We start from the raw sequence: 22,407 nt of genomic DNA, 5'->3' as shown, positions 1-22,407 counted from the left end.
TAGCGGCCATTTGGGGGGTGAACCAACAGAAGGAAGACCTTTCTCTCTGTCTCTAACTCTGCCTGTCAAAAAAAAAAAAAATAGAAAAAGACTCACACATTTACATAAGCCATGAAAAGGACAATTACACAAGTTGAATACACAGATATTATTAAAAAGGCTAAAAATTATACAGAAGACCCTCATTAGAAGCCTTGGTTAAATATATTACATGTAACTAAATTTTTTATAAACATTTAAAAAAGGAGGACATTTTCTCAAAACCTGAAGTACTGGTTAAATGGGAAAAAGCTACAAATGACATATAAGTAAAAAATGCATTATGTAAAACTATTACACACAGAGAACAACTTGTAGATGAATGATAAACTAGGACAACATGATTTTTAATCTTTATACCACTCCTGACTATTTGAATCATTACGATTAAGCTTATAATTAGAAAAAAAACTGCTTTACTTGGAAGAAAAAAGTATAAAACAAGACATATTTAAAAATTAAGAGGTACTGGCCTTGTGGCACAGCAGGTAAAGCCACCACCTGTGGCACTGGCATCCCACATGCAGGCCGGTTCCAGTCCCGGCTGCTCTACACTTCCCATCCAGCTCCCTGCTTATGCGCTGGGGAGAAGCAGCAAAAGATGGACCAAGAGCTTGGGCCCCTGCAACCACAGGGGAGACCCAAAAGCAGTTCCTGGCTCCTGACTTCAGATCAGCTCAGCTCCAGCAGCTGCAGCCAGTTTCAGAGTGAACCAGCAGATAGATTTCTCTGTCTTTGCCTCTCTCTCTCTTTCTCTGTAACTCTGCCTTTCAAATAAATAAACAAATCTTTAAAAAAAAAAAAAAAAAGCTTTCAGTCTTGAAACTAAACTATTCATTTTAACTAGACTATGAAACTAACATGTACAGAGGCCCTTACAATTAGCAAATAATGAACAAAATAAAGTTACAATTCAGTATTAACTACTCTTCTCCAACAATTACAGATCCCGCCCTCAGACAGTCCTAGGTTCAAAGCCTGGTCCTAGAACCTTGACCTGGATGAATCTCAAAACCACAGTGCCTTTTAGAAAATAGAAGGAACAAACTTCTACACCCCATTGGGCAGCTGTGAGGATTAAATGAGATAATGTATTCCAAGTATTAGTACAGTGCCTGTCACACAGATCACACTCAATAAAGAGTAGCTTCTGTTACTATTTACCTTTCTTACTTGCATCATAGTTTAAAGAGGAAAAAAAATAAAGACCTATAAAACATGAAGAGGTAAATCTAATCAATCATACCTCTTACTGAATAAAACATTCTACCAATTTGTAGGTAGCAAGAATGTCCCACTCATCTTTTTTTCCCTCTCCTGGGAACATTCTTTTGATCAACGATCACTTACATTCCCAAAAAGAAAAGGATCAAACCATTTAGACTGCCATGGAGATGAAGGAAGGATTAGAGGACTAACCCACGTTGCTTGAATTCCAAAATAATTACATACTGATCTCATCTGTTCTTCCCTGAGGTGCCTGACGACACAGACACACTGAGGCACCTTCTGTGTGTAGAGCACCAGTCATTTTTAAAAGCTGCTCAGAGAACATCTGTGTCCTGTTTAAATCCAGAATAAAATGCTTAATGCCAATTTTTAAATTCCCGGGAAGAAATATAAAAGGGGGTCATGCTTTTCCCCCACATTTTCACTTTTACTGCACCCAAGGAGCTAGGTGACTATCAAACCTATAACTGAAAACTAAGACAACAGAAGTTAAATATACTCAACTCGTAAGGAGGTTGTGTTTTATACTTGAAATACATAAGCAATCCCAGAGAAGCTACAGAGCACTTCCCACTCCTCCCTTTCCCTGGGGCTCTAACAAATAACTAACAGAAGACGAGCACATTACATCAACTGCTCCTTTCCAACAGCATACTTCACTCGAGACCAGATACACTGGAATTACGTTGCACATGCTTCCATGGACTGCACAGGGGCACGTGTACAGGATCCAGAGCAAACAGTGTCACATACCTGTTCCAACTGTTCAGGTGTCCAGGGGTTATCACCAATAACTCGCTTAGCTGCATAAAAGCTCATTCCTGGGGGAGGCTGTGGAATTCCAGCACCTCCCCCACTATTTGAAGAAGAACCCTGTGCAGAAGATGAATTTTGGCGGCTCTGGGATTCATTTAACACATATCTGGAAAGGAAATACATCTTTAACTCTCTACAAAAGCAACTGCATTTACACATAAAATTCAATCATATACTGTCCTCCTGCAGTATTTTTCTAGAAAAATAAATATTTGAAATAACTTCATCATAAAGAAAAATTCAAGGTTGCTAATTAAGAACCTACATCTTCTGCAAATTAACCAGAACAGTATATCACTCAATGTGGTTATAAACAAATTACAACAGTTACCAGCAACGAAGAAAAACATTTTGTTCACCCTCAATCGATAAACCATTGCCCTGTGAGAGCCACCATGGACCTACCACATTCTGAGCTTTTAACTGACAATTGACAAATACAGAGAAACGTTTGCTGACTGGGACAAGTGGTGAGGACGCAACACTCTATACCCAAGAGCACACTGTTATGACCATTCTCATTTCTACTAAGATGTAATTCAATTCTTCTTGAACTCTTTATAGTAGAAAACCCACTGGAACTTTCTTTTAAAAAAAAATTATTTATTTGAAAGGCAGAGTTACAGAGAAAGACACAGGGAGAGGTCTCCAATCTGCCGGTTCACGCCCCAAATGGCTACAATGGCTGGAACCGGGCCCATCCAAAGCCAGGAGCTTCTTCTGGGTTTCCCACATGGGCACAGGGGCCCAGGCACTTTGGCAATCTTCTGCTGCTTTCCCAGGCACATCAACAGGGAGCTGTATCCGAAGTAGAGCAGCTGGGATTTGAACCAGCACCCATACGGGATACCAGCACTGCAAATGGTAGCTTAACCCATTGTACCACAGCCCCGTCCCCCCTACACACACACCCGGAACTTTTAAACCACACAAGCACATAATGTCCCCAAAATAAAAATATCAAAAGGGAACCAAGGAGAAAAAGTCACAAGAGAATTAGCTTTTCCCACTATATATTCAAAAGTCCTTTGCGGAGCCTCATTACTGATTTATCATTTCTTTTTTAGCATAAGTAGAAATTAAAATTCTAATGATTTCATATTGATCCAATTAAATTGGTATTTTCTCATGTACAAAATCAAATTTTTACATAAATTCAAATCCTTTCAAACTCTAAAATCCTATCCTGAAACTTTCATTATCATACTGATTATTAAAATAAAATACTCACTATGATACAAGTTAAAGAAAACACTCGGAACCAGATAGCATATGAATTATTCTATATTACTTACATCCCATATTCATTCAATTTATCTATTTTCTTAAATTTATCTATTTTTGGAGCCGGCACTGTGGCATAGCAGGTAAAGCCGCCACCTGCAGTGCCAGCATCCCATATGGGCACCAGTTCGAATCCTGGCTGCTCCACTTCCTATCCAGCTCTCTGCTGATGGTCTGGGAAGGCAGTAGAAGATGGCCCAGCCCCTGCACCCACGTGGGAGACCCGGAAGAAGCTCCTGACTCCTGGCTTCGGATCAGCGCAGCTCCAGCCGTTGTGGTCAACTGGAGAGTGAACCATCGATGGAAGACCTGTGTGTGTGTGTGTGTGTGTCTCTCTCTCTCTCTGCCTCTCCTCTGTGTAATTCTTTCAAGTAAATAAATAAATCTTTAAAAAAATGTATCTATTTTCTTTAAAAACCCACTGAAGAACCACTTTAATATTTATCTATAATAAGGTAAGTGCTCACTGTTAAGAAAAATGTGAGGAAGCAGTGGATTATGTTCTTAAATTTGGAATTCAAGGTTTACCTGGAATCTTCAAAAAGTTCATGGAAAATGTGCAGTATGAAAAAAAACTATGAATTTCAAACAATGCACCAAAATAAACTTATCTTTTACCTCCATTTTTCAAGTTCTTTTTTTTAAATTTGAGAGGAAAGAGAGAGAGAGAAAGGAGGAGGGAAGGGGAGAGAATGAGAGAGAGAGAAGTAGAGGGAGAGAAGGAGAAAGTGAAATGCTCCCATCTATCAGTTCACTCTCCAAACACCCACAATGGACAGGGCTGGGCTAGGGATAAAGCCAGGGGTTGAGCACTCAACCCAGGTCTCCTATATGGGCGGCAGGAACCCAATTACCTGAGCTGTCACCACCATCCCCAGATCTACCTTAGCAAGAGGCTGAGTCAGGAGTCAGAGCTGGGACTGAACCCAAGTACTACCTGAGTGTCTGAACCACTAAGCTAAACACTCACTCCCATTTTTCCATGAACTCTTCAAAGTACTCTCATATTTCCCAAAGCCATCATCATCTGGCAATGCTAGCTGCCTGATTTAACATATGTAAAAGGAAGCTTCCATTTATTTCTAAGAAATATGAAGATTAATGGCATTAGCTTGATTACTAAGTACTGAACAGCTAACACTACAAAACATCATCCTAAATACAAGAAATATAAGGCGGGGTCCGGCGCGGTGGCAAAGCAGGTTAAGCCACCACCTGCAAAGCCGGCACCCCAAATAGGAGCCAGTTTCAGTCTCAGCTGTTCTGTTTCCGATCCAGCACCCTGCTAATGTGCCTGGGAAAGCAGTGGAAGATGGCCCAGGTGCTTTGGCCCCTGCACCCATGTGGGAGATCTGGAAGAAGTTCCTGGCTCCTGGCTTCAGTATGGCCCAGCCCCAGCCACTGCAACCATTTGGGAAGTGAACCAGCACATGGAAGATCTCTCTCTGTCTCTCTCTTTCAAATAAATAAAATCTTTTAAGAAAAAAAGAAATACAAGGTATAAGTCTGGTATGTGCTATCTGGAGCAAGTTGAGACAACACAATACATACAATAGCATCTGCCATGACATCAGAAGCAAAGAAATCACAGGGATATAAGAAATGATATGACCAAAGTAGTAGGAGTGAATACAGCGTTCAAAAGCCCCCAAACAAGACAGACCGAGGAAAGCAAACTGTAAGAGAAAGGAAGCATAAGAATGAACTCTCTTATTTCTGGACTGCAGAGCAGATAATTTGGAGCCCTGCATGTAGAGCTTATCATGAACTGGTTATCAGGCAAGAAACCTGATGAAAGGAGAATTTCAAAAGAACTATTCTGGCAGAGGACAAAGTGAGCAGGCTAGAAACAGATCACAACCCGGGCCCTGTGCCAAGGACAAAAGCTAAATAAAATAGGTATTGTCTACAAGAGGTTCAAAATCCATCAGACGACAGAAATGTCAGTAATGCAATAAACACACAAAGTAGCCAAGCTAAGATTTCAATGTTATAAGGACATGGAAAGCAGTCAAATCATATCTGCCAAGGGCAAGAAATTTTATGTCAGAAATAGTTTCTACCTAAGTAAGTCTGAGGTGCATTCTCAAAGCAGTTTTTTGTTGTTGTCTTTTGGTATTTCTGTATTTCTTTTTGATAGAGAAGCACTCTAAGCAGAGGGAATCGTATTCTCCTGAAAGATAAAGGCTGGGGCCAGCACTGTGGCATAGTGAGTGAAGCCACCATCTGCAACACCGGTATCCCCTATGGACAACAGTTCATGCCCAAGCTGCTTCACTTCGGAAACAGCTCCCTGCTAATGCACCTGAGAAATGCAGCAGACGATGGCCCCAATGTTTGGATCCCCACCAACCACATGGGAGGCCAAGGTGAAGCTCCTGGCTTCTGGCATCAGCCTGGCCCAGCGCTGGCCTTTGCAGCCATCTGGGGAGTAAACCAGCAGACTGAAGACCTCTCTAACTCTTTCTAAATAAATAAATCTTTAAAAAATAAAAAGTTTGGGCCGGCGCCGTGGCTCAACAGGCTAATCCTCCGCCTTGCGGCACCGGCACACCGGGTTCTAGTCCCGGTCGGGGTGCCGGATTCTATCCCGGTTGCCCCTCTTCCAGGCCAGCTCTCTGCTATGGCCTGGGAGTACAGTGGAGGATGGCCCAAGTCCTTGGGCCCTGCACCCCATGGGAGACCAGGAGAAGCACCTGGCTCCTAGCTTCGGATCAGCACGATGCACCGGCCGCAGCGGCCATTGGAGGGTGAACCAACGGCAAAGGAAGACCTTTCTCTCTGTCTCTCTCTCACTATCCACTCTGCCTGTCAAAAAAATAAAAATAAAAATAAAAAATAAAAAGTTTGATAAAAAGGCAAAGACACATATTGGAAAATGAGAACCCAGGGATTTTGGTGAGATCTGGTAAAATCTGTGTTTTAAAAAAATCAGGAGGGAGGCCGGTGCCGTGGCTCAACAGGCTCCACCTAGCAGGGTGAACCAACGGCAAAGGAAGACCTTTCTCTCTGTCTCTCTCTCTCTCACTGTCCACTCTGCCTGTCCAAAAATCAGGAGGGGCCAGTGCTGTGACATAGCTGATTAAGCCACCACCCACAGTGCCAGCATCCCATGGAGCTGGTTTGAGTCCCAGCTGCTCCACATCTGAACCAGCGCCCTTCTAATGCACCTGGGAAACAGTGGAGGATAATCCAAGTGCTTGGGCCCCTTCACCAACGTGGGAGACTCAGAAGAGGCTCCTGGCTTCAGCCTGGCACAGTTCTGGCCGTTGTGGCCACTTGGGGAGTGAACCAGCAGATGGAAGATCTGTCTCTTTCAGTCTCTCCCTCTCTCTGTAACCCTACCTTTCAAAAAAATGAACAAGTCATTAAAAAAAAAGTCTATACTACCTAAAGCAATCCACAGATTCTGTGGAATCCCTATCAAAATTCTAATGCTATTCCATCCAGAATTACAAAAAAAATTCTAAAATTCATATAGAATCATAAAAGACCTAGAATAGCCAAGGTGATCCTGAATAAGAAAAACCAAGCTGGAGGCATCGTTAACACCTGACTTCAAAGCATACTACAAAGCTACAGAAATTATGGTATGGTACCAGCATAAAAAACACTAATTAATTCACGTAAATACAGCCAATTGATTTTTGATAAAAGTGCTCAGACCGCACAGTGGAAAAACTGGATGTATCTATGTAGAAGAATGAAATTAGATCCATACCTCTTACCTTATCTATAAAAATCAACTCAAATTTAGGACCTGAGACTATAAAGTTACTGGAAGAAAACAGGAGAAACACTCCAAGACATTGGCGTAGGGATAAATTCCTGGACAAAACCCCCAAAGCACAAACAAAAGCAAAACTATCTGACAAAGGATTAATATACAGAATACATCGAAAAGTACTATATGTTCTCTCTTATAGGTAGGAGCCAAAATTTAAAAAAAAAAAAAAAGAAATACCTGAATCAGTATCGCTGCAAATATAGTTTTGTAAAACTCTATTTTATACTTTGTCAAACAAATAGTTAAGAATGTTATACTACTATAGTTTTAATAATCTGATTACTTTAAAATTTAGTTAAAAAAAAAAAAAGTAAAACTATTTTTATGTGAAAAGACAGCTTTCAGCACGGACAGCCGAGTCTGAAATCGCCAGAGCAGCTGGGCATCCATACGGAAAATAACCAGGGAAATAGGAATTTAGAAGGCGGATCCACAGTAGAAATTCTGAGATGCATCCATTTACAAGTGAGAGCTGACTCCTTTGAAACAGCACTTAACTCCACATCAACAGAGCGGTCAAGACAAGGATACATGGTTCCGTCTTTATCTTTCAACTCACCCATAAGGCATCAGAAGGACATCTAGCATGAAGTCCAAAAGCAGCTGCACAGTCTTTGGTTTCTCAGCAAGATTAAACGGAGAAGCTGATTTTGACGATTCAACAGGGTATTTCATGTGAAAAAGGGTTGGTATTAAAAGATGCATTAAGCTGAAAAAACAATTACATTTATTGCAACTACGTAAAAAACAAAGTTTTTATACATCCAAATGACAGAACAAAAATCACAAAACACTAATTGGCAGCGAGTCATTCATTTTCAACACTACACTAAGGTCCAAAGCCCTAATCTAGGGACATTCGCAGATACCTTTGTTTTTGAGAGCTCATTATACACTGAGTGACAACTGGCATTTAGCCAATCTAGCTCATCACTAAGAACATCTAGAAGAAATGTATCTAAACTGGATCCAAGCTTAACATCTGAAGAGATTTAATAATAGATCTTAGACAAAGTTCAACTAACAACATTCCCTTTCAATAATTTTTTTCTTTTGCATCCAATTAAAATGACATTTTTCTAAACCTTAAAAAAGTCAAAGTTAAACTACCAATATTCTGAATAGTAAAATTTCCACGTGTAAATTTAAGTAACATAGCTTCAATAATTCCTTCTTTCAATAACATTTTTTGATATCTTAAAACACAAGAAAACAATTTCAAACAGTGTAAAGTTTTTAACTTATAAATTAAACTTAAAAACTGTGGTGTGGTATAGTTTTTCTCTTAACATAAATATGCTGTAAAAAGTGAACTGAAAATATTATTAAAATCCATCTTTCTTCCACAATTTTGCACTCTTCGTAATGATTCTACGACAGGACTCACACCCAGAACTTGGGGATAAGGCCAGAAACAAACGATGCTATGGAAAGCCGGCCACCTCCCCAATCCCCACACCAACACAAACAGGCTCTGTTCCTTCAGAGCACTGCCCTGCAGCTTTATGTTCTCCAACATGGAAATGTTCTGTTACAAAGGATTTCAACTACAATTTTTGCAATCATAGAAGCTTAACTGCTTCACAATAACCAAGCGACAAACGCATTCAATTTAGAAACGGTTGTTCGTTCAGCTCATTTTTCGATATTCATATGAAGAAATTCTGTAATAGTATTAAAGAAACAGTGACTCTGAAGTTGCATAGAAAGCTGAATTATTTACCAGCTGAAAGAGCTCAAGCCTGCCCATTTGCCCAAGCAAAAGCAAATGTATGGCTGTGTATTTGCCAAGCAGCTGTTGACTCTGCAGGAGAGCAGTAAGGTAACTGGGGAAACCATACCTATCCTGCTGGGGCTGCGGCTTCCCTTCCATGGCAGTAAGAAGCGTAGGGGCCAGTTCACATTGTTTCTCCACTGGTAAGCGAGGATAGCCCATCTTAACATAAATTATAGTAAAATTCTAATACAACAAGAGAGAAGTATGTGAGTCTGAAGGAAATATTCTATGATTTCAACAAAAACATGTGGTCAATAACCTAGGGAGTTATAGTTACAACAAAAAGAATCACAAATATGAATCATCCTCTTTCCACAAGTTTATCACAGTTTCACCAACTACTACATCTTAGAGGAAGAGTTCCAGTCCCAAGTATTCCAAATGCTTAGGGTGGGTATGTGAGGAAACATGACCTAGAGTCATAGACTACTACTTATCACCGAGAAGGAAAAATGATCATTTAAATCTTTTTTTTTTTTTTTTTTTTTTTGACAGGCAGAGTGGACAGAGAGAGAGAGAGAGACAGAGAGAAAGGTCTTCCTTTGCCGTTGATTCACCCTCCAATGGCCGCCGCGGCCGACGCACTGCAGCCGGCACACCGCGCTGATCCGAAGGCAGGAGCCAGGTCTCCCATGGGGTGCAGGGCCCAACCACTTGGGCCATCCTCCACTGGACAGCACACTGGCATCAGATCTCCCAATTTGCTGTGTTAATCTTTACAAGCTAGAAGACCATATGTTAACAAATCCTAAGCACTGGTTAGTCACTTCCCAACTGATCAGTTACTAAAATCACCTATAATATTGCATCACCAATGGATGAAAAAACAAGGGAAGCTGGTGCTATGGGTGTTTCTACCTCTATAATGTATGTGAATGTCACATTTTAAGCAAATCCATAAAGACACTATCTGGATTTACCCATAAGATAAAAATTTGCTCTTCCAAGGATTCTCCAGCAATACAAACAAGCTCCATAAGATTACTTATTTAAAGACATTCTATCTGGCATTTTCATTGGCACGTGGTTTTCTACCTGCCTACTGACAGGAACATGTATGATGGAGCTATGCATCCAGAATGGTCACAGATGAAATGTCTGGACCAATAAGTAAGTGGCTCCAAAATGTCTGTGCCTCCTGATGTTCAGATTCATAGACTGGGCCTCAATACCAGGAACCATCAGGAAAAGAGATCTATTGCATCTTCAGATTTATTTCAAAGGATTATCCCTCTGAATACATACATCAGAAACAGGGTTTTTGGTTTTGATTTTTTTTTTTTTAAAGATTTTATTTATTTGAGACACAGAGTTACAGAGCAAAGGAGAGACAGAGAGAAAGGTCTTCCATCTGCTAGTTTACTCCGCAGATGGTTGCAACGGCCAGAACTGGGCCAATCCGAAGCCAAAAGCCAGGAGTTTGTTCTGGGTCTCCCACACGGAGGGACCCAAAGACTTGGGCCATCTTCTGCTGCTTTCCCAGGCCATAGCAAAGAGATGGATCAGAAGGGGGCAGCCAGGACATGAACCAGTGCCTATATGGGATGCCGACACGGCTGGCGGAGGCTTAGCCTATTATACACAGCACCGGCCCAAGAAACAGTTTTTTTTTAATTCAAGCCTTCACATCTCTTCTTGCCATTTTATTCCTTTATTCTATTATCCTTTGTTCATACCTATGCAACATAATTCTTCCTCTCTATTCATAATCAAATCATATAATCTCTTATGAATAATCAAATCATTCTTTATTATAAATCAACAGATCTCCAAGTCATATTGCCATCATCGCTTCGCCCAATGTAAACAGCCATTGATTACACCATTCCTACCATTTCCTTTAAAGTAGTCTCTTCTCTGGATTGCAAAAACAGTATCTTTTTAAGATTTGTTTATTTACTTTAAAACTCAGCGTTAGAGAGAGAAAGAGAGAGAGAGAGACAGAGACAGACAGAGAGATATCTTCCATCCACTGGTTACTCAGATGGCCACAACAGCTAGTTCTGGGCCAGGCCAAAGCCAGGAGCTTCATCCAGGTCTCCCATGTGGGTGGCAGGAACCCAAACAGTTGGGCCATCTTCTGCTGCTTTTCCCAGGCCATTAACAGGGCGCTAGATCAAAAGTAGAGCAGCCAGAGTTGCAGGTGGCAGCTTTACCTGCTGTGCCACAAAAACTTGCCAATACACTGATGAGATCTGATTGAATGTCAGATGTTTTCAGAAAGAAAACATACTATAAGTCAAAAAATGTTCCAAGATAGACATTTGGCCTCATGGCTAAGACACCACTTCAGACACCTGCACCCCAGAAAAGAGTGCCTGATGGGGCTGGCATTGTGGCTCAGTGGGTAGTCACCGTCGGAGGTGCAGCACCCCGTATCAGAGCACAGTTCAAGTCCCACCTGCTCCACTTCCCATCCAACTCCCTGCTAATGTGCCTGGGAAAAGCAGCAGATGACAGTCTGACTGCTTGGGATGCTATCACCCACATGGGAGACCCAGAGTTCCTGGCTCCTGATCTCAGCCTGGTCCAACTCCATCCATTGTTCTCATTTGGGGAATGAACCAGCAGAAGGAAGATCTCTGTCTCTCTGTGTCAATCTTCCAAATAAGTTAAATTTATCTTTTTAAAAAAAAGAGTGCCTGAGTTCCATTACCAGCTTCACTCCCGACTCTAGTTTCCTGCTAATGTGCTCTCTGGGAGACAGCAGATGATGGCTCATGTACTTGGGTCCCTGCCACCCACATGGAAGATTTTGATTCACTTTGGCTGGCCCAATCTTTATCTGTCGCTGACTTTCAAATAAATGAAATACAATTTTTTTTAAATGAAAGATAAAATCATTTTAAAAACATGATCCAACATAATACTCACTGTGACAAAGGAAACTGCGGCAGGATCCTGGTACTGAACCAACAGTGTTTCTACTGGGAGTTGTATTTTGGGGCGGCTTTTTATACGCTTATTCAGGTGGACTAGCAGTTCCATTACCTAAAATACAGAGACAGAAATTGATGTTACCCATCATATCCTAAGACAAATTCATCTCTCAGATATTACTTATTTTTGTAAGTAGATATTTTGTTCTTTTAAAGGACATAAATACAACATCCCAGCAAGAGAGTACACAATATCAGAGCCTTGTTCCAAAATGCCACCACCCAAGAATCCAGGCACCAGGGTTTTACTAGTACATTTATTTTTATAATGTCTTATGGTTAAAGCTGAGATTCAGGGGCTAGCAATACCAGCACCCCATATGGGCACTGGTTCGAGTCCCAGCTAGTCCACTTCCAATTCAGCTCCCTGTTAATGACCTGGGAAGAGCAGCAGCAGATGCCTCAAGTGCTTAGATCCCTAATACCTACGTGGGAGACCTGAAAGAAGTTCTTGGCTCCTGGCTTCAGCCTGGCCCAGCCCTAGCCATTGAAACTACCTGAGGAGCGAAGCAGCTGATGAAAGAGATCTCTCTTTGACTTTAAAATAAATAAATCTTTTAAAAAAAAAAAAAAGTTGAGATCCAAGTTGGGCCTACACTGCAGCACAGTCCCCCAGAAAACAACTGACTGCCACACCATGAGAACCACAAAAAGGTCCAAGATCCTGTGGATTTACCGAAGCACCCGCTGCCAGATCAAGGGCAACTCCACGGAAAATAAGACAGGAACACTGAGCCTCAGAGACCACACGAATCTCACAGAGGACCAACTGAGGGGTCCAAGAGAACACAGCACACTGCATCTGATGCTAAGTCCAGAGTGATAAGATGTCATAAAAGCAGCATCTAGAGGCAAGCATTTAGCCCAACAGTTAAGAAGTCTACATCCCATACTACAGTACCTGGGTTCAACTCTAATTTCAGCTTCCTTTAATGCAGGCCCTGGGAGACAATATTGACGGCTCAGTAACTAGGTTCCTGCCATCTACTTATGAGAACTAGAATGAGTTCCCAGCTCCTGGCTTTAGTCTGGCCCAGCCCTGGCCACCGCAAGCATCTGGGGAGTAAGCCAATGAATGGGAAGTCTTTCTAGCACATACTCTAAGTATGTATTTTTTAAAAAAAAAACAGGGTCTGGATTAACGAAAAATTCTAGCAAACTGCCTAGGTATTTTTAGTTTATTCTGAACATCATCTGATCCTACTAAATGTAAGTATGAAATAACAAGCTTCCTCTTCCAAAGGAAAGGAAAAGAGCAGAAATAAGAATTGACAAGTCAACGGTTCCCAAGGGTGGGAGCAGAGATAAAGAGGCTTAAGACATGAATGGCTTACGAATGGAGAGACTATCCAGTAAGAGAGTAAACTGAGCACTGAGAACAGATTTTCAGAAAGCCTCAACTAAGAAAGACTCAAGAATTACAGATAGTTATCCTGGAGAGATATACAGAACTATACTATCCTCCACCACTTCTGAAATGTGTACTCTAGCATCAGAGCAAGCATTTAAGAAAGCTGTAGGGATGTTTAATAGTGACAGCAAAAGTTCAAAGGAATTTAGAGCAACAGTGAAATAGGTGAACTGTGTTTAAGAATAAAAACAAATCTTTAACCAATGTTTGTTAAATGAATGACAAAACAGTAATAGAATAATCATCACTTACCAAGTAGTTTCACTGTACTCTGCACTTGTGCCCAGCATTTTGTACTGTATTCTCACAACCACCAGTGAGGTGTGTCATCATTCCCAATTTACAGAAGAGCAAGCATAGTTTCAGGAAAGTAAAGTAACCTGGCCAAGGATACAGAGCCAGCAAGTGGCACAGGCAGGATGGGACTCCAAGGGCTGGCATTGTGGTGCAGTGAGATAAGCTGCCACCTTCAACATCAGCATCCCCTATCACAGCACTGGTTCAAATTGCAGCTGCTCTGCTTCCAACCTAGCTCCCTGCTAATGCACCTGGGAAAGCAGAAGATGGCCCATGTACTCTGGGCTCCTGCCACCAACCTGAGATTCCCAGATGGAGCTCCAGGCTGCAGCTTTGGGTCGTACCAACCCTAGCCATTGTGGCCATTTGGGGAGTGAGACAACAGATAGAAGATCTCTCTTCATGTTTTCTATAAGCCAGGACTAAAAGTGCTTTGTCATGCAGTATGCATCAGTAGATGTTTCCAAACTGGTTACACTAACTGATGCTCCTACCACCAGTGCATGTATTGCTCCTCGGTATATGATCACATTTAAATTTTTAGCTATTCTGATGAGTCTGAATATACAAAACTAGCTATAAAGGAGAATTCTACATGACAAGTCTTTTTCCTTAAAATAGGAAATGTATACTAATGACACGTCAGCAGAAATCTCAAACTTTTATTTCTCCTTTGCCCAATTTACTCAAAAATTATCAGCTATGCCGGCCGGCGCCGTGGCTCAACAGGCTAATCCTCCGCCTTGCGGCGCCGGCACACCGGGTTCTAGTCCCGGTCGGGGCACCGATCCTGTCCCGGTTGCCCCTCTTCCAGGCCAGCTCTCTGCTGTGGCCAGGGAGTGCAGTGGAGGATGGCCCAAGTCCTTGGGCCCTGCACCCGCATGGGAGACCAGGAGAAGCACCTGGCTCCTGCCATCGGAACAGCGCGGTGCGCCGGCCGCAGCGCGCTACCGTGGCGGCCATTGGAGAGTAAATCAACGGCAAAAGGAAGACCTTTCTCTCTGTCTCTCTCTCACTGTCCACTCTGCCTGTCAAAAATTAAAAAAATAAATAAATAAATAAAAATAAAAATAAAAAAAATAATAATAATAATAAATTATCAGCTATGCTACAGAATATTCTGGTTAAGTCTAATGTGCCTTATCAAATTGACAGTAAGGAAATCAAAAATCCCTTACAACAGACAAAACACAGTACAATTTTAGTTTCATCAATTATAAAAGTTTGTATATTGAGATTATTTATACTTTTTTCTTCATATTCATATTTATTTTAAAAATATTTTTAAAATTTTCTTTCATATGAGTCTAATTTTATATAGCAGGAAAAAGTCCCTTAGTAGTAAATGCATTGTAGATTTGTGTTTAGTATTTATAACTTTTTATTAAGAATTACTAAATCCAATTATTACATTGGTTTTATAATCTGCAAGAAGCATTAATATTAGTACATGACTCTAGAAATCATCAAGTCTGACAAAGCAGCTATACTTCAAAATAGAAAAAAAAGGGAAATGTACATCAAATGAAAACAAAACATGCAGGAAAACTTTTGTTTCCCAAGTCATCCTGTTGTCTACCCTCAAATGATTTCCCTTAATTGATCTTTTGTGTACTGAATTCACGTTCATACATAATATAAAGAAAGAACACACTTAACCATGACTAGAGGCAGTACCTAGCAGAAAATATATTTGTAAACCCCACTGTTAGTCATGTGAAATAAAGCAAATTATTTAACTTCTCTGACCCTCAGTTTCTTCATCTTTCAGTAAAAGTATCTATATAATGCAAAATGAGACAATGGCCACATAAACATTCAATGCTTTAAGCCATTATTATTAATTTCATTTGTAGAAACCAAATGGTAACATTTCAAAGGCTATTATGAAGATCAAATGAAACGACATGTCAGGCAGGTGTCTGGCACAGCACTTAAGATGCCACTTGGGACGCCCACATCCCATATCAGAGTGCCTGGGTTGGAGTCACAGCTCTGCTTCTGAATCCAGCTTCCTGCTAATAGGCATCTGGGGAGACAGCTGGTGACAGCTCAAGCATTAGAGTACCTGCCACCCACAGGGAACACTCATGATTGAGTTCCAGGTGCCCGGCCTAGCCCTGACTGTTGTGGCATTTGAGGAGTGAACCAGAAGATCTCTTGTCTGTCTGTCTGTCTCTCTCTCTCTCTCTCTGCCTTCCAAATAAAATGCAGCTAATTGGGGAGTGAACCAGCAGATGGAAGACCTCTCTCTCTCTCTCTCTCTCTCTCTCTACCTCTCCTTGCTTCTCTCTGTGTATCTCTGACTTTCAAAGAAATTAATCTTTAAAAAAATTAAGTTTATTTTGGTGCAGAAAGTCTTGAAATTCATGCATCTGTGGATTCTTCAAAAAGTTCATAGAAACACATATTATAAAAAACTATGGGGGCCGGCGCCGTGGCTCAATAGACTAATCCTCCGCCTTGCGGCGCCAGCACACCAGGTTCTAGTCCCGGTTGGGGCACCGGATTCTGTCCCGGTTGCTCCTCTTCTAGGCCAGCTCTCTGCTATGGCCCGGGAGTGCAGTGGAGGATGGCCCAAGTCCTTGGGCCCTGCACCCGCATGGGAGACCAGGAGAAGCACCTGGCTCCTGCCTTCGGATCAGCGCAGTGCGCCAGCCACAGCGCGCCAGCCGCGGCGGCCATTGGAGGGTGAATCAACGGCAAAGGAAGACTTTTCTCTCTGTCTCTCTCTCTCTCACTGTCCACTCTGCCTGTCAAAATCAATTAATTAATTAATTTAATTTAAAAAATAAAAAAAACTATGTACCTGCATGGATTTCAATGTTTTTAAGACTGATTTTACTTATTTGAGAAGCAGAGATAGAGACAAAGAGAGAGATCTTCCATGCATTGGTTCACTCCCCAAATAGTCCCAATGGCCAGGGCTGGACCAAGCCAAAGTCAGGAACCAGGAATACCATCCTTGTCTCTCACGTGGGTGGCAGGGACCCAAATACCTGGCAATCATCTGCTTCTTTCCCAGACATATCAGGAGGGAGCTGGTTCAGAAGTAAAGCACCTGTGACTCAAACCAGTGCTCTGATATTGGACGCTAGTGTAGCAAGCAGCGGCTTAAGCCGCTGAGCCACAAAACCAGCCCCAGATTTCAAATTTTTTGCATCACAATAAACTTAACTTAAAAGTCCATTTTATATGAAGTTTCTAAAGTACCCCTGTTCACTGCCAGCCAGTGGTTGAAGAACATTTTTGCCCCATAACCACCTGACTTTCAGGAGCAAGGATTTTAGATCAAGCTTCCATACCTTCCAGAATAACTATCTGGCACTGATGCCAAGTGTACAGCTGATACTAAATGCAGCTTTGCTAAGCAAACAAAAGCTCCTTTTAAATCACCACAGCTGGTTCTAGATTTACTCTCCGTTTTGAAGGGCCATTATTAAGATCATGAACCTAGATTTCAACAATGGAAATGGAAAACTCACTTTGGAATATATATTATTCATTTGTCATTTATTTCCCACAACTGTCCCAACATACTTACCTTTTTACGTACTCCTTCTTGGGTGCTGGACAGTTTGAGCAGAACTGGAGGGAGGAATTTAGATATAATATTCTGTAACTGTTCATCTGTTTCAGCATGGCCAAGCCGTAAAAAGACCCGTTCAAGCTGATCTACAATTTAAAAAGGAAAAAAAAGATAATTTAGCAAATAAAATATGATCAAGACTTCTTATAGCTTAATTCTTCTTCCTGTACTGCAAACCCTTCACTCAAAACTTTAGCCATATCCAGCCCTGTACACAGATGACTCTTGAGATAGCTGCACAACACTAGAGGTTTACTAGCTAATTGTGTTACAACTGTTATGCTTAACTGACCTCTAGAAGGGAGGAAAACAAAGCCAAGAAGAATAAAATTCTGTCCTAAATCACAGAAAGTTCCTGAGTTTTTCAAAAGGACTTGGAGATGAGAAAGAATACAAGATTTCAAAGGAGTTTAGACCCTGCTAGCAGATCAAGGCAGGAAAACTCTCACCAGGTGCCAAGGACAATACAGCTCTGAAGTTTCTCCAAACACAGTATCACCGGCCCCTGAACTATGCTGGGAGAAGGGATACCCAAGCCCCTCAAAGAAAGTCATGGTTGTTTAAAAAAAAAAATCATGGAGGATGCTCTCTGCATTCAAGTCTGAGCTATCTGGAATTTTCTTCTGTATATGAAGGGATGTAAAAAAATTTAGTCTTATAGGATTTTTTAATCATCTTCATTGTGAAATAAGTTACAAAAATATGAAACACACATGCACAACTGTAGCACACAAATTATTATACTCACATAACTTTGTTCCAAGAGAAAAATTTATTTTGAAATCTACATAAAAATGTGTACTGGACTTACACAGTTGGAAAGATTGTGTAACATGAAAAAGCAGGGAGTCTTCAGGAGTCCCTAAGCTAACGAGCAGCAGAGTAAGAACTTGAAAGTAGCTGTCATCTAAAACGCCTTGCCTGCACCATCCACCTATGTGCGATAATGACCCTGTTTCCAAGGAGTTCTGCTTGAGAAAATGTCCAAAGGTTCAAAAGTGTCTCATTCAGGCAGTACTCACAACAAATGGAAAAATATACAAATTTAAAGTCAGAAAACATCACTAGAAAAAGCTCACTGCTATAAAGAAGCAGCCCACATAAATCATGACAAACTGCAATTCAACCTTCCTCCTCCTCCTCCTCCTCCTCCCTCCCTGCTCATCTAAATTCACCCTTCCGTCCACGCAGCGATCACTCCCTTATTTAGGTCACTCTTTGATTCATTCGAGTATGTAGTTAAACCCTACTTTATGCCAGAGCTTGGCGGCCACAGGTACACAGCGTGATGAAAAAATCATGGACATTGTCCAGATTTACCTCGCACGTCTGTCTGTATGTATGTTTATGCTGTGTATGCACATACACACATATTGTATATACAATAACTGCACACAAGCTGCCTGAGAACAGCAGCATCTAAGGATAGAAGAAGCATTTGAAAAAGGGAAGGACAGGCAATAGACAAAAATAGGAAGAAACTGAGGATTGGGTCAGAAGAGTTATTATGGAGTTTCCAGGAGGCAGCAGTGAATCATTCCAAATGATGTAGCTAAGACCTGAACAGAATCCAGTGTTTTTACCAAGAGAGTTTACATCTGACCTTGGCTCAAGCAGTTTCAATGAAGTGGCAAAGGCAAAAGCAGACTGCACAAGGTACCGGAATCAGCGGAAGATTAAAAGGATGTGGGGAAGAAATAACCATCATTTTTCATTGCTTCGATCAAATGAGATCTGAATATGTTTAAATGATGAGAAAAGCCACAGAAGATAGAGAAATTAAAGAGGAGAGAAAATTCCTGAAAGGGGAGCCTGAGAATAAAAGAGGGTCAGGACATTTGAGGAACTACCTTTGATAGAAGGAGGCCATCTCTGTTAATAACAGGAGGCAAACAGAAGCACTGGTACTGACTAGATCAGTGTTCTAAATTTTATGGAAAAGCCCGGAAGAATTCCCTTCTGATGGCTTTCACTGGTGCAATGTCCTCTGTGGAGAACTGGAGGCCAGGGTTGGGGCTAACGAGAGGTGTGACAGTAGTAGGCAAAGGTTTCCAATTGTCACAGTGAAGAAAAGGAAACCAGCAAAATAAACAGCCATAAGCAGTGTGCAAGACCTAACAGAAGTTAGTACACATAAATTTATAGCAGCCCTGGTCCACACAAACTGACCACAACACTCACCCCAGTGCCTAATGGCTGAAAAAAATACAAAAACATACAGCCAAGGTTTTCCAAATGTCAGTCACAAATGTGACTTGAGAAAATATCCTTTGTTTCACATCAACCAATTAAGAAGAACTTCTGTCAAACATCTAGATTTTATGTGTGTGCATACACAAACATGCACATTGAGAACATGACAAAAATTTAAATGGCCAATATTCACAAACTATAATTACTATCACTTGTGAAAGCCCAATTAACAGTTCTCTTGGAGACTTTAAGAGATATAGTGAAGCCAATGAACCCGTATTTTCATGGCACCTTCCTTACTGGTTTTAGTTAATAAAGTAAAACTCTCAGGTAATTTTCCTGTCTACAAAGAGCAACACAAGGCAGCTGCACCAGGACGCTGGGAGGGTGTGAAACATTATATAATATTATATGCAGCTATCATGTTGAATGCCTATTTCATGTAACTGAGTAACAACAGATCTCTGTAGACCTCTGGCTCCATTCTGGGGAAGTAACCTTACAACGTGGCACTGCAGCCAGCAACTACACTACCTCTGTTCATGGCAGGACCCTCTGATCACCCCTTGAGAGCTTATGCTAAGGAAGGAACTCACAGTGGATCCCTAAGGATATCTCAGTTTGAGGGCTGATCACTCTACAACTAACTATATGGGGCTGGCAATATGACCCAGCAGGTTAAGCGACTGCCTGCGACACTGGCATCCCTTATGGGCACTGGCTCAAGTTCCGGATGCTCCTCTTCCCTACTAATGGCCTGGGAAATCAGCAAAAGATGGCCCAAATGCTTGGGACCCTGCCATCCACGTGGGAGTCCCAGAAGAAGCTTCTGGCTCCAGCCTGGCCCAACCCTGAGTATTGTAGCCATCTGGAGAGTAAACCAGCAGATGAAAGATCTTTGTCTTCCTCTTTCTCTCTGTAACTCTGCCTTTCAAATAAATCAATCCTAACAGAAAGAGAAAGAGAGAGGGACAGATAGAAAAATCGCAGGATCAGAATGTTGCAGCTTTGAGCCAGGGAGCTAGAAATCAAGTCACACAGACGACATTTCAATCATACTTGGTCAAGGAAAGCCCTGGACACTAAAGCTCAGCGAGGCTTCCCCGGTCAGCAGTACCCTCTGTGTGAATCATCACACATCAGCGTGCTGGGAGAGCAATGTGGGGCCGCAGAAGCTTCCCATCTGGAGCCCTCCCCAACCTTGCCCTACTCGTCTGCCCCACTGGCTGGTTCTAACTTGCATCCTTCTGCTATAAAACTGTAATCATAAGCAAAGGGTTTTGCTGAATTTTGAGTCACTCGGGCACATGATTGAACCTGACAGAATTTGTGGGACTCCTGATCTGTAGGTAGCTAGTCACATGTGAGGATGCATGAACCCAAAAGTGAGCACAGTCCCTAACTCTAAGTAAATGCATACCATATAAAATATATAATGTGGAGTTAGTAACTGCAACAATACATTACTCCTTGAATTTTAGCCCCTTTTATTTTCTTTACTGGAGAAGCAGAGAGAGAACTCCCATCTGTTAACTCACCAAGTGCCCCCAACATCTAGCACTGGGCTGGGATCAGAACCAGCAGCCAGGAACCCAATCCAGGACTCCCACGTGGGTGAGGCAGAAACTCAACTATTTCAGCCAGCACCTGCTGGCTCCAGGATCTTCAGTGACAATGAAGCTGGAATCAGGAATATGAGCCAGGACTCTTAATATGACATGGGCATCCTAACCAGCACCTGAGCCACTAGGCCAAATGCTCACTGCCTTTTTTTTTTTAATAAATCAAACTACTATTACAAAAATAAAGAAATCAGGAGCCTATCAAATATTGAGAATACACATTCCATCAGCTGGGAACAGAAAATGAGTTACAGGTATTAACAGAATCTCACCCACAATATCCACATAAGCTGGATGTTACTAACCCCAAAGGAAAACCAAGTCAGGCCAAAAGCTAAAGTCCCATACTACATATAACACCTCGGGGACAGAAGAATTCATCAAATGGAGACACACTGGGTACAGAGTCATTTAAAGGATTCTTTTATTACTTCTAATGATAACACTTCAATGATAAAACTTGCAATTGAAACATCTGCCTTTAAAAACAGGTTAAAGTCATTTTAAATTACCACAAATACTGAATCTATTATTTAAAAAGAAATTACCACAATTAGCACAAATTAGCACAAATATTGAATGTATTATTTAAAAAGAAAAATGCCAGGACCTTATGAATTCACTGAATTCTTCACAACCTCTTCCAGAGATGAGACATTGCCTTCCTGTTGCATTAAGAGGTAAGCACAACCCCAGAACCAAACAAGGGTATCCCAAAAGCAAATAAAATAACTCTCTCATGAATACACACAATTAAATAACAAAATATTAAATTCATAAGTAAAATACAGTCATGTACTCTTAACACAGGGATATGTTCTGGAAAATGTGTAGGTAGCTGATTTCATCACTGCCCTATATCATAGAGTGTACTTACACATACTAAGGTGGCTACAATGAGGCACTATAATGTTATGGGACTATCATCACATACACAATCTGTCACTGACCAAAACATTGTCATGCAGAACATGACTGTAGTAGCAAATCAAATCTAGTGGCATATAAAAGGGGAATGCTCATACATCATGCTAAAATGGGACTTATCCCCTTCATGTAAAGTTGGTATACATTTAAATCAGTGCAATCAACCACACTAACAAAATAAATAACAATCAAGATCATCTCAGCATATTCAGAAAAGGTATTTTTAAATTTTTATTTATTATTGTGATTTACTTGAATGGTAAAAAGAGAGAGACAAAGACAGAAACTTTCATCCACTGGTTCAATCCCCAAATGTCCACAACAGCCAGTCTGAACCAGGCCAAAGCTTAGAACTGCATCTGGGTCTCCTATGTAGGTGACAAGGACCCAAGTACCTGAGCCATCACCTGCTGCATGCCAGGATGCAAATTAACAGGAAGCTGGATCAGAAGCAGAGTAGGAATTCCATTATAGGATGTGGGTATTCCAAGTGGTG

General features: G+C 41.3%; 1 protein-coding gene across 1 annotated transcript in view; it reads right to left on the bottom strand.

Annotated features, from left to right (window-relative positions):
• Nucleotides 1-22,407, bottom strand: part of ECPAS (Ecm29 proteasome adaptor and scaffold) — a 115,877-nt gene that overhangs the window by 76,411 nt on the left and 17,059 nt on the right. The window contains exons 2-6 of the mRNA XM_062207765.1: nt 17,125-17,255; nt 11,808-11,924; nt 8,998-9,116; nt 7,716-7,865; nt 2,023-2,191 (exon numbers count right to left, since the gene is read on the bottom strand). Coding sequence (XP_062063749.1) covers nt 2,023-2,191; nt 7,716-7,865; nt 8,998-9,116; nt 11,808-11,924; nt 17,125-17,255 — 686 coding nt within the window. The remainder of the gene's footprint in view (nt 1-2,022; nt 2,192-7,715; nt 7,866-8,997; nt 9,117-11,807; nt 11,925-17,124; nt 17,256-22,407) is intronic.

Source organism: Lepus europaeus, chromosome 12 (genome assembly GCF_033115175.1).
Source record: "Lepus europaeus isolate LE1 chromosome 12, mLepTim1.pri, whole genome shotgun sequence".
NCBI lineage: Eukaryota > Metazoa > Chordata > Mammalia > Lagomorpha > Leporidae > Lepus > Lepus europaeus.
Note: the sequence above shows the minus strand (reverse complement) of the source record. Positions and strands in the feature narration are given on the sequence as shown.